Source organism: Diabrotica virgifera, chromosome 2 (genome assembly GCF_917563875.1).
Source record: "Diabrotica virgifera virgifera chromosome 2, PGI_DIABVI_V3a".
Classification (NCBI taxonomy): Eukaryota; Metazoa; Arthropoda; class Insecta; order Coleoptera; family Chrysomelidae; genus Diabrotica; species Diabrotica virgifera.
This window is the reverse complement of record NC_065444.1, coordinates 41,046,948-41,062,974: the sequence shown is the minus strand read 5'-3', so window position 1 is coordinate 41,062,974 and position 16,027 is coordinate 41,046,948. Positions and strand designations below refer to the sequence as shown.

At 36.9% G+C, this 16,027-nt stretch overlaps 1 protein-coding gene across 1 annotated transcript; it reads right to left on the bottom strand.

The window, feature by feature from the left end:
• Positions 1–19: 19 nt before the first annotated feature.
• On the bottom strand, positions 20–14,857 carry LOC126880706 (uncharacterized). The gene is made up of 4 exons (XM_050644746.1): positions 13,066–14,857; positions 11,968–12,927; positions 10,793–11,289; positions 20–31 (listed from the first exon to the last, which is right to left on the bottom strand). The coding sequence occupies exons 1-4, from the start codon at positions 14,855–14,857 to the stop codon at positions 20–22; spliced, it is 3,261 nt and encodes a 1,086-aa protein (XP_050500703.1).
• Between the last annotated feature and the right edge of the window lie 1,170 nt (positions 14,858–16,027).

Below are 16,027 nucleotides of genomic sequence, written 5' to 3'. Positions count from 1 at the left end.
TGTATACCAACGTAAACATTTATAAGCTAATCTATAAACAATAAAAATTAAATATGTACATTGGCAAAATAAATATAAAATACTTATATAAGTAAACAAGAATAAAAAACCGCTAAACGCCGTAAAAATGAGTGGCGCATAAAATATTCCAGCTACAAAAGATCTGATATGAATATTACGTGGCGCGAAAATGGATTTTCATTTGATGCAAAACAAAATTCTAGTTTTATTTTAAAAGATTTTTCCATAATATTTGCTAAATTTGAAGTAAACGCGCCACAAAAGAGTAACTTTGATACAGTTTGCATTTTAAAACTCTTTTGTGGCGCGTTTACTTCAAATTTAGCAAATATTATGGAAAAATCTTTTAAAATAAAACAAGAATTTTGTTTTGCATCAAATGAAAATCCATTTTCGCGCCACGTAATATTCATATCAGATATTTTGTAGTTGGAATATTTTATGCGCCACTCATTTTTACGGCGTTTAGCGGTTTTTTATTCTTGTATCAGGAGTTTTTCAAAGTTATTTATAAATTAAATGTATGAAGTTGAATGCAATTTTCCCTTATTACTAATGTGACCAACTAGCCCGAAAAATCCGGGACATGGCCCGAATTACGAAGTCGTGTCCAGGTGTCCCGAACAAGGCTTCCGAGCCATCCGAATTTTCAAAGTTTTGGTAAAATTTTATTTTGAAATTTTGAATACGTTATTCTTTTAAGAATTCACATTAAATTGAATTGGTGGGACGCAAAAAAGTCGACAATGTCTGGAATGTAATATGTACTAATTTTTTTTCTTCTACGACGCTACAGCCCAAATTGAGCCTTGGCCTCCTTTATTTTTTGCCTCCACCCTTGTTTGTATGTGGCTGCTCTTCTCCATACACGGACTCCTAAAAGTGCTTGTGCGTCGCTGTTTACTGTGTCTTCCCAGCCCTTTCTTGGCTTTCCAACCGGTCTTTTTTCCAGCATTCTAGCGTTCAGTGCTCTTTGTATTACTAGTACCACATAAAAAATTTCCTTTTTTAAGAACGATTTCCGGATTGGGAGTCGAAACGTCAAAAACTAAGAAAAATGTAGTTATAATTACAATCAATTGTTGCTTAATCCCAACAAAAATATCATTGTCAACATAAAAATGTTATATTATCAATAAAATGATGATATTAAAGTTCTATATTTGAAAAACATGGCCCGATTTTCATTGAAAAGTCCCGGATTTTAAGTATTTTTTTCAGCTTTGTCCCGAGTTCGACTGAATTGGAGTTGGTCACACTACCTATTACACGTCAAGCTTTATAAATGGTCACCTTTGTTGCATTATATCCCAGATAATCTAGTATCCATCGAATGTACACTAGATTTTTTTCTATTCGAAATAGATTGAAACAAAAATATTGAGATGGCCGGTAAATGAAATCGGATTGCCCGTTGCCAGATCAAATTTAGCGTCGTAACCACTACAACTACATAAACCATTTCGGGAATAATCGTTAATTGGATTATACTTTTATAGCTTAATAACTTCTAAACGGCTTAACCGATTTTGATCAGTAAACATGAGTTTGAAACGTATCGATCAGTAGTATCTGATGGATCTAAGGTCAAGTATGATAACTGAAGCTATTACAGGAATTATTGATCTTAAGAAACCGTTTTTCCCACAGGAAATAGATTTTATCATACTTATGAAGCCTATAACCTAAAAATTCGAACTTTCCCGGATATAAGGTATACACCGTTAGATTCGTCTTAGTCCTTCTACAAACGCTAAGTTATTGGCGCAATTAGTAGGTTGAAATGTTGAGTAATTGTCGAAAAACCAAAATTTTCCAAGTTTAGTTTTTCAGTTTTTCGGCGATACTGAGCCGTGTGTATGTCTGATCCTGACAGCTTAGACACTATTTGAAAGCTTAACTCAACGCTATGGATTTGGTGTATTTGCGGTTTTCCTGTCTCTTCTTGAACCGAAGATATATACCCCAAAAAAATATGCTGTTTTGTACCTACCAAGTCCTATAGCTGGCTTATGGGTGGTCAAAAGTCACAAACTACACCGGTTCTAAATCGGCCCAAACACAGAGAAAAAATATCAAATCGGTTTAACTTTTAAACACACATACATACATATCCACAAACATTTTCTCTTTTTTAAATAAAAATTGAGTCACATTTCTAAGCTCTATAACTTTTGAATGGTATAACCGATTTTCAAAATTAGACATGCGTTGGAAAGGTAATGATAAGTTGTATTAGAAGCCGCAAAGGTTGGACTTAATTTTTAAAATTTTTGGGAATTTTGGGGACGAGAACGAAAAACAGACCCTAAATAGGAAGGGCCGTAAAATCTACACCCTTGGACCAAAATCGATGGTTGACATATAAATCGGTGAGTCTTTTTCTGAACTTTAAGATGGGAGTTGGCCCAATTTTCAATTCAGTCAGATTTAGAAAATCGAAAATTTCGTGTATAATATAGTGTCGCGTGTAGGGGGGTGTGGGTGTGCGCCACTGGCGAGAACTGCCGTTCTCTGGTAATGTTCAAAATTAGACATGAGTTGGAAAGGTAATGATCAGTATTGTTAGAAGCCGCAAAGGTCGGACTTAAATTTTCGAAGTTTTTGGGAGTTTTGGGGACCAGAACGAAAAACAGACCCTAAATAGGAAGGGCCGTAAAATTGACACCCTTGGAATAAAATGGATGGTTGACATATGAATGGGTGAGTCTTTTTCTTAACTTGAAGATGGGAGTTGGCACAATTTTCAATTCAGTCAGATTTAGAAAATTGAAAATTTCGTGCATATAATAGTGTCGCGTGTAGGGGGGTGTATTTCTGAGCCACTGGCGAAAACTGCCGGTCTCTGGTAATTTGTTCGATATAAAACTAATAGCTTCGATAACCACTAAATCGAAAACTATTAATTTTATGAAAAAAATGTATAATGAACATTTTTTTGCTTATAATTAATATTTTTACCAGCATTTGCGGTCAAAATATAATAAAAAATTTCCACTCTCGAGATGAGGTGGCAACCACCCCATGGTAAAAGCGTATTTCTGCATCATATAGATTTTGATGCTTGGACTATCCACTACTTATTGTCAAATTTTCAAACAAATCTATCCATTCTGTAAAAATTGCGAAGTGAAAAATTACAGTTCCTGGACTAATTATATATTTGGAGCTCTATAACTTCTGAACGGCTTACCTGATGTTGATCACCAAACATGAGTTTGAAACGTATTGACAAGTAGTATCTGATGCATCCAAGATCGAGTGTGATAACTGAACGTATTACAGGAATTATTGAGCTTGAAAACCCGTTTTTCCCATAAGAAATAGATTTGATCATACTTATGAAGCCTATAACTTAAAAATTCGAATTTTCCCAGATATGAAGTATACACCGTTAGACGCGTCCTAAGTCCTTCTACAAACGCTCAGTTATTGGCACAATTCGTAGGTTGAAATTTTGAGTAATTGTCGAAAAACCAAAATTTTCAAAGTTTAATTTTTCAGTTTTTTGGCTATGGTGAGCAGTGTATATGCCTCAGCTTGATCGCTTATGCGCCATTTAAAAGCTTAACTCAACCCTATTGATTTGGTGTATTTGCGGTTTTCTTGTCTTTCCTTGAACCTAAGATATATACGCCCAAAAAATATGCTATTTTGTATCTACCTAGCCCTCTAGCTGGCTTAAGGGTAGTCAGAAGTCAAAAATTAGACCGGTTCTGAATCGGCCCTCACACCTTCTTGAAACACAGAAAAAATCATTCAGATCGGTGTAACTTTTCCACACACAAACATACATACATACATACATACATACATACATACATACATACATACATACATACATACATACATATCCACAAACATTTTCAATTTTTTAAATAAAAATTGAGTCATATTTCTGAGCTCGATAACTTTTGAATGGTAAAACCGATTTTCAAAATTTAACATGCGTTGGAAAGGTAATTATCTGTGCTATCAGAAGCCGCAAACGTCGGGCTTAAATTTTTGAAATTTTTGGGAGTTTTGGGGACGAGAACGAAAAACAGGCTTTAAATGGGAAGGGCCGTAAAATCCACACCCTTGGACCAAAATTGATGGTTGACATATGAATGGACGACTCTTTTCCTAAACTTTAAGATGGGTAAATGTATTATTTTTTGAGAGTAAATTAATGTAAGACCAAATACTTACGATGTCGGGATAGTATCACAGGGTTTTTCCTGGTTTTCCCTTGTGATTTACTATGAAGTCTCTAACGCGAGAATTTTACTGTCGTTGCATTTGGTTGTCTTTTTAAAGACATATCACATGCTATAATTTTTTATGACGGATATTCTTGAGTTGGGGTTAATTTCATGTAATCGAATGAACTATCTTTCAGTAAGTCGTCCCAGGAACGCAACTCATAAAATATTGGCAATATCATTTTAAAGTCTTCTACTTTAAAATGTATAATATATGTCTGAATTGCCAATATAAATGAGTGAGATTAAATAAATTATTAGAAGAATTTTTTTTGCTTAGCAACAACACTTTAGTTTATTTTAGTAATATTTTGTATTTTGACAACGGCACCCGATTTGGGCGTCGAAACGTTAATAAAATTATTTTTTTCATTTTAATTGTGGCTTATTTCCCATATAAATAATTAATCATAAAAATGCCACAAGGAAATAGCTTCAGAACAACTTTAAGATGGGTTTTAGCCCAATTTTCAATTCAGTCAGGTTTAGAAAATCGAAAATTTCGTGTATATATAGTGTCGCATGTAGGGGTGTTGTGCGCCACTGGTGAGAACTGCCGTTCTCTGTGGATATAAAAAGTACTAAACATAAAAACTAAGTATGTACCTATATTAGGGTGGTTCGAAAATTTTTTTTTAATTCGGATTGCTATAGTGCGCAAAAGTTGCCATTTGTATAGACTTGAAAAAGCACTAATTATTATTTTTTTATTAATTTGTCTTCCGGTCGCGCAATGCCATCGAAATTAACACAAATTGTGAACAACCTTAATTTTTCATATTTTTTTAAACAGGCCAGATGGTTTTAATTGCGTTCCTAGACCATGAATTAACTACTAAAAGTATGTAAAATCAATATAAATGCACTTATTATACATTTGTTTCATATCTTCCGGTCGCGCAACGTAATACAAAATGAGTAAAATTAGTAGTTTTTGCAAAATTTCAAAGTTTGACTGTTTAGTACAATATAATCATACTACTTTTAGAGATGCTATAGTTTAATTCAATTACAATAATATATTTACAATCCAAGCATATAAGATACATTTTGATATTCAAGTGGAATTCGGTGGCGCAGATTCGTAAAAAATAGCAGACTACCGAGAGGCTAAGCGAAAGTGACGAATGCCAGCGAAGCGCGCCCAGCCACAACTAGAGATACATGTGGGAAGACCTCTACAATGGAGTCTACTTGTCTTCTCCACTACAACGAACTGTCATTCCGCCACCTTTTCCAACACTTATATGGAAATACAACAGGCACAAAAGGATATCCGGACCGATTGGAAAGGCCCTACCTGATTGTGAAAGACTACCAGTTGTTGTTGACTTTAATCTTATCGATTGTGAGATTCAAAAAGTTGAAAAGCGTATTCATAGCAAGGACCGATTGTACTTGCTTGAGATATCAGAAGTCGTCAAGTTAGGACATTGTTCAGAAGACTTTGTAGTACGTGATCCTGGCCCAATGTCAAAGTTGGCATCGCTGAGCGGTGCAATAATGTGGTTCTAATATAGCCGTCTCTGGAACTGTGTCCACATACTTTACTTGAAGCTTCAGTCACTAGCTTAACGCACCTTTCAACTGCCTGTGTATGGCATGGGAAAGTATCTATACTTATAACAGGCTTGAAGTCATTGCTCACATACTGTTTTATCTCTTCATTAGTCACTGTTCTGTTCAGTGGAGGGGAGTCAGTGTACTGGTGTTCCATTTGATAATTTCGTAAAATTTCGTAAGTAAATTTTCGGGATGGGCAAAGTAAGCATTCCGTTGTAAAACGGGATCAACAACTTGAATAAGCTCTTCTGGTAAGTACCTTGAAGATTCAATGATTTTGTAATCATGTCTAGTCCCATTTGAGAATGAATGTGAAAATCTCTCTCAGATTTTCAGAAGGTTTGGACACACTGATGTAGAAACGCAAAACTCGGTTTGCAGTAGTAAGCCATCTTGAATGTGACGTTGGGCTAGGATCACGTACCCACTACAAAGTCTTCTGAACAATGTCCTGACTCAAAGTGTCACTCGGGAAAAATTCAATAATTTTAGAGCTCTTGTGCAATTACTACTGATTATTTCATTCATAGGAGATTCTGACCAATAGAAACAGTACCGGCGTTAGGGCATAAGGCGCCCGCCTGCAAAAGAAGCATAGGCGCCCTTCGGTGTCTTTTAAATTAGTATTTTGTATAGCACCGACAGAAAAAAGGTCATTATAGCGCCCCCCAAACAGGGGCGCCCGCCTGCAGTGCATTTCTTGCAGGCCCGTTATCGCCGGCCCTGAATAGAAAGCTACAGAATTAAAAATTAAACTGATAATTTTTGACAATTTCCCGTCGTCAAGTATATTACGTCAGATGCCCTTCGTTGCTACGAAAAAATACATTCGGTGACATTAATGACAATTAATGTTTTAAAAATTATAAAAGTGATGACTATCAACCGTCAAATATTTATAACAACTGTGTGTTTAATTGTACTAATTTGTACTTACATAAATAAATTACAATAAAATTTTGGTTTTGAACAGTTATATTCATGAAATAATCGCAACAAATTGCACTCGATCTCTAAAATTATTATCGAATTTTTGCCCTCGTGACACTTTGACATAAGTTCACTCCCCTTCGGCTCGTGAAATTAAAACTGTCAAAGTGTCACTCGGGAAAAATTCGATAATTTTAGAGCTCTTGTGCAATTACTACTAATTATTTCATTCATAGGAGATTCTGACCAATAGAAAGCTACAGGAATCTAAATTAAATCGATAATTTTTGATAATTTCCCGTCGTCAAGTATATTACGTCAGATGCCCTTCGTTGCTACGAAAAAATACATTCAGTGACATTAATGACAATTAATGTTTTAAAAATTATAAAAGTGATGACTTTCAACCGTAAAATATTTATAACAACTGCGTGTTAATTGTACTAATTTGTACTTACATAAATAAATTACAATACATTTTTGGTTTTGAACAGTTTTATTCATAAAATAATCGCAACAAATTGCACTCGATCTCTAAAATTAATATAGAATTTTTGCACTCGTGACACTTTTGACATAATTTAAATTAAAACTGTCAAAGTGTCACTCGGGAAAAATTCAATAATTTTAGACCTCTTGTGCAATTACTACTGATAATAATCTACGTCTTGTAATATTTGACAACATGGCCCTGAATTTATTTAAACTCCATTAGTTGTAAGAGAAATCGATATCCTGAAATTGATTTGCAATAATTGCAAATAATTATTATTTGCTTTTAGGTCACGTCATGGAGTTGGGGTGTTTACAATATAAAATGGCGTACATCCTATCCTCCGTGCTATGGCATGCTGGACGAGCCATACAACCTGTAGTCAACACCCCGAGGTATGAGCGGGAATACAAAGTGTATTAATACTCATACACTTATGAAACGTACCTGGCGGATCATAAGGGCCTTCACATTTTACTCTATTTCAACTAGTCTTGAGTCAAATGTCTAATCTTTCCTATCGGCCTCTCTTGGCTGCCTCTTCTTCTTCCGACCCCGAATGGCTATTAGGCTTCCGAGGGCAGACGGGTCACTATATCTCTTTCTACTACATACGTGCTCTTCACCGAATGCCGGTATAAGAAATCCCCCACTTACTGACCAACGGCTTCGGGCGGATGAGTTGGTAAGTGACAGGGCACTCTTTTGTCCTGAGACTGAGAAATCGGTCTCGAAGGCGGATGAACCCTACAGAATGGTCAACGGTATAAGAATGCAGAAGGCAACGGGAAACCACTGCATTAAAGATTCGTGTAGTATCCCTATAAATCGTCATGGCTTACAGAAATGACAATCAACAACCTACTAATCATGGTTCTCGGATGCCAAGATTCGGCAGGAGAAGAAACAACAGTAAGGACAGGGCTTCCCAGGCCGTTAGTCAACGAAATCCCTGTTCACTCAATATATACAAATCCACCTACAAAATCGCTACATGGAATGTAAGAAGTATGTATGAACCTGGGAAACTGAGGAATATACAGCAAGAGATGATGCGACTAGATATCGATATATTAGCAATAAGCGATAAAAGATGGGTTAGCTCTGGCGAACTCAATACAGACAATGGACGAATCTATTACTCTGGAAGCAGCGACACCCAACACAGATATGAAGTTGCTATGGATCCTCAGTGAAAAAGGAACGAAATCCGTAACAGGCTTCGTTCCGAGGCCTAAAGAATTATAATGTTGCAGTTATTGACAACCCATGGAAAAATGAACCTAATCTAGATTTATGCGCCAACTGCTGACAAAAATGAAGAAGAAATAGAAAACTTTTATAGCGAACTTCAAAAAACATTACATCTCACAGCATCTAGAGACATAACAGTGATCATGGGTGATTTCAATGCAAAAATTGGCGAAGGAAAATGCTACCCTAATGTAGGACCATAATATGGGCTTGGCGAATGAAACGACAGAGGGGATCGCCTAATAGAATTTTGCCAGGAGTATAATGTTATAGCCGCAAATACATTCTTTAAATTACCTAAGCTACGACTTTATACATGGAAAAATCGCCAGCTGACAAAGACAACAAAATCGTCAGAAATCAAATTGACTACATGCTAATAAAGCACAGATAGCGAAACTCAATTCAGGCAGTAAAGGCATATCCAGTAGCGGACGTATCTTCTGATCACAGTCTTCTTATTGCTAGGTTTCAACTTCAACTAAAAAATACGCAAAAAAGCCGCAACAACAATGTAGGTTATTAGCAGGTATTGAACGAAAACAATTTAATAAAATCAACACAAGCAATAAACAATACAAATTACCTGCCAATTACTATGTCTCTTCGAATAGCTACTATTGGTAGAGATTAAATGGAAATCCTCATAGGCGCATATAAACTTAATACGCACATTTAAATCAATTGTTGGTGGTCAAATAGCACAAAAAACGATAACAGGATATAGGTAATAACAAAATATAAGGTGAAAATACTAGGTATGTACTTACGATCGGACATCATCTACGAAGTCACCATTTTACGTGATTACGCGTTGGCCGTCTCAATGCTTCTCTTCGGGGAAATAATTCTTGGGACCGCAAGTGATTGAAGCATCCCTTTCTTCGTCACAGGTGGATTTCGAAAAATATGCGAGCGAGAAACCACGGGCGTCGAGAAGGGTAAAAAGAGGGACATGATTTCGAACTATTCACACAACAAATCAATTTATCGGAATTTCCAACATTCTCCCCCCTTTAAAGGCCATAAGGCATTTAACAATTACTAATACTATATATCACTACTTGGGCAACAAGTAATGACAAAAAAAAAACAAATCCAATAAACAAAAAAATACTAAAATACTTATATTAAAAACTTAAGCTCATTAAAATGGTGGTTTTGTCGCAGTCGTACTAACAAACCCGAACAAACAAACTAAATCTAAAGTAACGAAACGTAAATCTAAAGTAAATCTAAAGTAACGAAAAGTTGACATCTAGTCCTCTATCGGCAAGGGACAGAGTCGGACAAGAGGCCGTTTCAAAGTTCCGTTAGTCGTACGCACGGTGGCTACCCGAGCTACCCCGTCTTTGCCCGCATGCAATTCAACAAGACGCGCGAGAGGCCATTTACACGGAGCCAAATTATCCTCCTTCAAAACAACTAAACTATCGATTTTAGGTACAAAGCCAGAATCTAACCATTTGGACCTTTGTTGTAAAGTATGTAAATACTCCTTACGCCATCGAGCCCAAAAATCCCTATGGATGCGTTGCAATAACTGCCATCTGGACAAACGATTGAGGGATACCTCCGAAAAATCAGGCACAGGCGATGATGTTAAAGGTTCGAGAGTCAGGAAATGCCCTGGGGTCAAAGCGTTGAGATCTTCAACATCATTGGTCAATGGGGTGAGAGGACGCGAATTCAAAACGGACTCAATCAACGTCAAAACAGTGTAAAACTCTTCATATGTCAAAATTTGAGCCCCGACTATCCAAGCAATATGTTCTTTTACAGAACGAATGCCGCGCTCATAAATACCACCAAAATGTGGAGCCGCAGGAGGAGCAAAAGAAAATTTAATATTTTCTTTATCAAGAGCACCCTCCATAAAGCTACGCAATTGTCGATACGCGCCATGAAAGTTGGTACCGTTATCACAAAATACTTGCGATACTCGACCTCTCCGAGCAATAAAACGCTGTAAAGCGGCTAAAAAGGCTTCTGCGGACAAATCACTAGCCAATTCAAGATGTAAAGCCTTTGTGGCACAACAAACAAAGAGGCACAAATATGCTTTTTGACTTCTAACTCCTCGATAACGAGACATAGTTATCGAAAAGGGCCCACCATAATCTACCCCACAAATCGAAAAGGGTTTAATGGCTCCGAGACGAAATTTAGGCAAATCACCCATAGGGGGCTGTAAAGCCCTAGGAGATTGCTTCCAACATCTAATGCACTTAGACAAGACTGAATTAACGGACTGCTTAGAAGACAATATCCAAAACCTTTGACTCACCAAAAATTGAGTACTCTTAAATCCAGCATGTAAGTACTTTTCATGATAATGACGAACTAGGAGAGTCGTAAGACGAGATTTCTTTGGTAACAAAAAGGGGTGTTTTGCCTCATACGACAAGGAAGACTGCGATAGACGACCACCTACTCTTAAGCACTGAGTATTATCATCTAAAAATACTCCTAATTTGCGAAATGGTTTTGGAAACGAGGTCGACTGAAGCTGGTCTTCAAAATACTGTTCCTGTGTAAACCTAACAAGAATAATTAACGAGCTTTCCAATTCTACTGCACTCAAGGGTCCTACACGTCTTGACCTTTTCAAACGAGAGTTGTGCGCGAATCGCAACATAAAGGCCAAAATTCTTTGGATAGAGGTAAAAGACGATTGGTTTTCTAACAAACAAGACAAAAAATGTTCCTCACGAGTGGAAACAAACACTAAACTTTTCTTTACCTCTTCCGAAGGGGATTTTTCCCGCAATGATGGAGGAACCTCTGGAAAGATTAATGGAACATTATATAAAAACGAAGGACCTGTCAACCAGTCTAGTTTCGATACAAAAGCGGCCGGTAACATGCCTCGCGAAGGCGCATCGGCTGCATTACTTTGAGATTCAATGTAATGCCAAAAATAATTTTGACTATGGGTCTGGATATACGAAATGCGATTTGCGACGAAAGTTTTAAACCTAGAAGGTGAACTTTTAATCCAGTGCAATACTATTTGCGAGTCTACCCAAGCATAAACCTTTTGAAAGATTATATTCTTCCACGACTGTGACACAAACGACATAAGTTTGACCAAATGAACAGCAGCTAACAATTCTAATCGAGGGATCGTAATCTGTTTCATAGGAGCTACTTTCGACTTGGCACAGAGTAAATTAACTTGAACCATGGTCTGACTATCAATACTACGAATATAAACGACACAAGCGTATCCCTTTTCACTGGCATCAGCAAATCCATGAAGTTCTAAGATGGGACAAGAGGAAATATTCAAAAAACGAGGAATTTTAAACTGTGAAATGATGGAAAAGGTAATAGGTGTTAGATAACCACACGGGTCATAAATTCGAGCTAATTCGGACAAAAACGATCTTTTGGTACAAGGGACATCCTGCAATTTGACTGCAAATTGAAAGACATCGGACTGTGCAATCCACTTCAAACCAAGGATTTTTAAAGAAGGACCATTTGATTCTGGATCAAAATTAATAGAATGAGGATTAATATGCGATTCAGGAAATTGCGACAACAATTTGGGTTCGTTCGAACACCATTTCCGTAACTCAAAGCCTCCTAACTTCAACAAAGCGACTAACTCTTCGACTAAACTTTGTGCTTCTTCGAGCGTCGAAGCACCGAAAACAAAATCATCAATATACGAAGCATTACAAACGAGCGACGCGGCTTTAGGAAAACGAGAGCCTTCGTCCAACACTAGTTGTTGAAGGGTTCTTAGAGCGAGATACGGCGAGGATACAACTCCAAAAGTGACAGTTAACAAACGATATTCCTGAATCTCCTCAAAGCTAGAAAATCTCCATAACACACGTTGATAATCCGTATGCTCAGGAACTACTAAAATATTACGATACATCTGACGAATATCTGCACACAACGCAAAACGATTAAGTCTAAAATTTAACAAAAGCGAGACGATGTCCTGTTGTAGATTAGGACCGACTAATAAATAATCATTCAACGATTTACCAAGTCTGGGACTTTTCTGAGACGCATTATATACCACTCGAATTTTAGTAGAGACACTTTCCGATTTAACAACGCAATGGTGTGGGATATAATACTTTCCCTTTGTCTTTTCGCCCTCAGGAACCAATTGCATATGACCTAAATCAATATACTCCTGCATATGGGACGAATAATCCTTTTGCAAACCCGGCTGACGAAACAAGCGACGTTCCAACGAAATAAATCTGTTCAAAGCAACATCATAGCTATCTTTTAAACAAGGCGGCGATTCACGAAAAGGCAAAGACACAACATATTTTCCCGAGACGTCCCGACTATGTGTTTCCCGATAAATGGTTTCGCACAGAACGTCTTCCGGTTCTGAAACTGGCTCTTCCGGTATGTTCTCCAGTTCCCAAAATTTCCTTAACGAAGAATCTAACGAGTCTTACACATTTGAAAGACAAACAAGCGACGAAGAAGAAGAACAAGTTGACGAAAGGTTAGGTGTGCTAGTTGGGCCCAACAAAATATATCCAAAAACGGTATTTAGGGCATCAGGTTGTCCCGGTTTACCTTCAATTTTACCCTCTAAGAACACCTTCGAAAATATACTACAACCAATTAACAAATCGACCGATTGACTACAATTAAATTTGGGATCAGCTAACTTCAAATTTTTAATATAATTCCAAGCAGAAATATCTATTTGGGTGCTGGGCAAATCCGAGCAAACCCGATCTGTAATAATAGCCTCCAAATGAAACACCGGTGACTCCAGATGACGAGGTTGGATAGAGAAACTTATTTGCCTCTGATTCAGTTTCGTTTGCATCGAATTGAGTCCGTTAACTTCGAACGAGCAAGGAGTTTTAGGCCATCCCAATCGATTGGCAGCCTTTCGACTAATGAACGAACTCATCGAACCCGAATCAATAAGACATCTCAAGGGTTGCTTACACCCTTTACTGTCAATTGCATGAACCAAAACAGTACCGAGCAAGATTTCCTTTTTGGTTTCATTTTTATTTCCTACAAAACTAGCTGCACAATGGGATACTTCAGGAGACGATTCGATTCCCGATGTCCCTGGACTATTATTTTCTGAGGACGACTGACTATTGGAACGGTTTCTCTCGAAGTGTAACAAACTATTATGGAGATGACTACTACATTTGCTACATTTGAAGGATTTAGGACACGACTTGACTGAATGGTTAGCCTGATTAAGACACTTAAAACAGGAAGAAAACTCTTTACAAAACTGATATCTCTCTTTTGGCGATTTTTTCAAGAACAACGAACACTGGTTGAGATAATGGCTTTGTTTGCATAGAGCGCAACATACTGAAGACGAATTTGTCACGAACGACGAGCTACTACGATTGTGCCTTGAATCACCAGTCTGGTGCTTGGAGTTGGCCTTTGGCTCCGTGTTATTTGGGGCCCGCGACGACTTCTTTCCCTCACCTATACTACTGTCTAAATTATCATATGCGATGTATTGGGTTTCGATGAACGCTACTAATTTTTTAAATGAAGGAATTTGATTAGACTTATTTTCCAACTCGAATAACTTAATGGAATCAACATCTAATTTCGACAAAAGCAAATTGAACATAATGAAATCCCAATGCTCAGTGGGAAGGCCTAAAGTTTTCAATGCGGCTAAATTTTCTAAAAAGGTGTCTACTAATTTAGCTAGATTTTTCGAGTTAACCGCAGAGATTTTTTGAACGCCCATTATCGCATCCCAATGGGCGGTCGCACAACGACGAACATTTGTGTACCGTTTAACAATTAAATCATAAGCCACTTGGTAATTATCGTTAGTTATGGGCAAATTGAGAATTAAGCTAAGCGGAGTCCCGTCTAAACAACCTTTCAAATATTTGAATTTTTCTACGTTTCCTAGGGCTGCATTATTATGCACTATCGAATTATAAAGGTCTATAAAGGATGCAAAATTAATAAAACTTCCTTGAAAACGCGGAAGATCAATACGAGGTAAGCGAATGTGCGAAGGATGAGCTCCGCCGGAAGCACAAGACGCTGAACCTGGACTTTCAGATGGTGACCCGAAGAATTCCGCGTCAAAAACTTTTATTTTGTAGAATAAGTCCAAGAATAATTCTCGGACTTTTTCTTCGTCCCCCGTATCTGAATCCGGTACCGACAAAACATTATTAATAATGCTTGTATGCTGCTTTAAAAATTCCTCCTTAATCACGTCTAACTCGCTACACCTTATTTTAAACAACGATCGTAAACTATGATCAGAAACAGCTTTACTACCTAGATCATAAATCGACTGAATGTCATTGAGCGCTGTATGTCGCTGGAATTTCAATTTTCTCGATCTATCCATTCTAATCTTTTATATAAAAATTTGAAACAGAAATGAAATGATCAAAATAAAATATTATTAACTGTACTATAAGTGCGACGATAAAAAAATGCAATAATAAAGTAATAATAAAATACTAACACGAAATGCGATTATAGTCTAAAATCAAAAAAATTAAAAGTATAACACAAAAAAATATTTCTCTACGCCCATGGGGCGACACTCGGAAAAATACAAAATATTTGGTTTCTTTAACCAAAGAATAATTAAATCTTTAGACCCATTCACGGAACCGAATTTCAAACTATTTAGTACCTACTTTGGACAATAAATCACCTGGCGGCGAGAACCCTTAAATTCGTCACGGTAAACAGATAAGCTTCGCTTCGACACGACGCAAAATTAACGATAAAACTTTCCTAATAGGTACATATCCCGATATCAAACAAAACAAATATAATTAATAATTAACATATCAAGTCTATATTACAAACCTATTGTAATATATAACAATAACCGAATATAAATACGTATTATAATTGCGACGAATCAATCAAACCACCATTTCAAATTTTAAACAGTGTATCAAATAATATTAAAAAATAATTCATATCCGGCTCGAAGGACCAAAAATGGAGGTTATTAGCGGGTATTGAACGAAAACAATTTAATAAAATCAACACAAGCAATAAACAATACAAATTACCTGCCAATTACTATGTCTCTTCGAATAGCTACTATTGGTAGAGATTAAATGGAAATCCTCATAGGCGCATATAAACTTAATACGCACATTTAAATCAATTGTTGGTGGTCAAATAGCACAAAAAACGATAACAGGATATAGGTAATAACAAAATATAAGGTGAAAATACTAGGTATGTACTTACGATCGGACATCATCTACGAAGTCACCATTTTACGTGATTACGCGTTGGCCGTCTCAATGCTTCTCTTCGGGGAAAGAATTCTTGGGACCGCAAGTGATTGAAGCATCCCTTTCTTCGTCACAGGTGGATTTCGAAAAATATGCGAGCGAGGAACCACGGGCGTCGACAAGGGTAAAAAGAGGGACATGATTTCGAACTATTCACACAACAAATCAATTTATCGGAATTTCCAACAAACAATATACTTAACATACAGAAACTAAAGTCAAAAGAAACAAAAGAAAATCTGAAACACGAAATC

Bases quoted from the DNA above. Each gene is read 5' to 3' on its own strand.
- LOC126880706 (XM_050644746.1), bottom strand. From the start codon at position 14,857: ATGGATAGATCGAGAAAATTGAAATTCCAGCGACATACAGCGCTCAAT. The intron at 12,928-13,065 runs GTAAACCGGGAC...AAGACTCGTTAG, and splicing joins CTTAGAGGGTAAAATTGAAG to ATTCTTCGTTAAGGAAATTT. The intron at 11,290-11,967 runs GTTTGAAGTGGA...TAATCTTTCCAG, and splicing joins TCCTTCTTTAAAAATCCTTG to AGGTTCCTCCATCATTGCGG.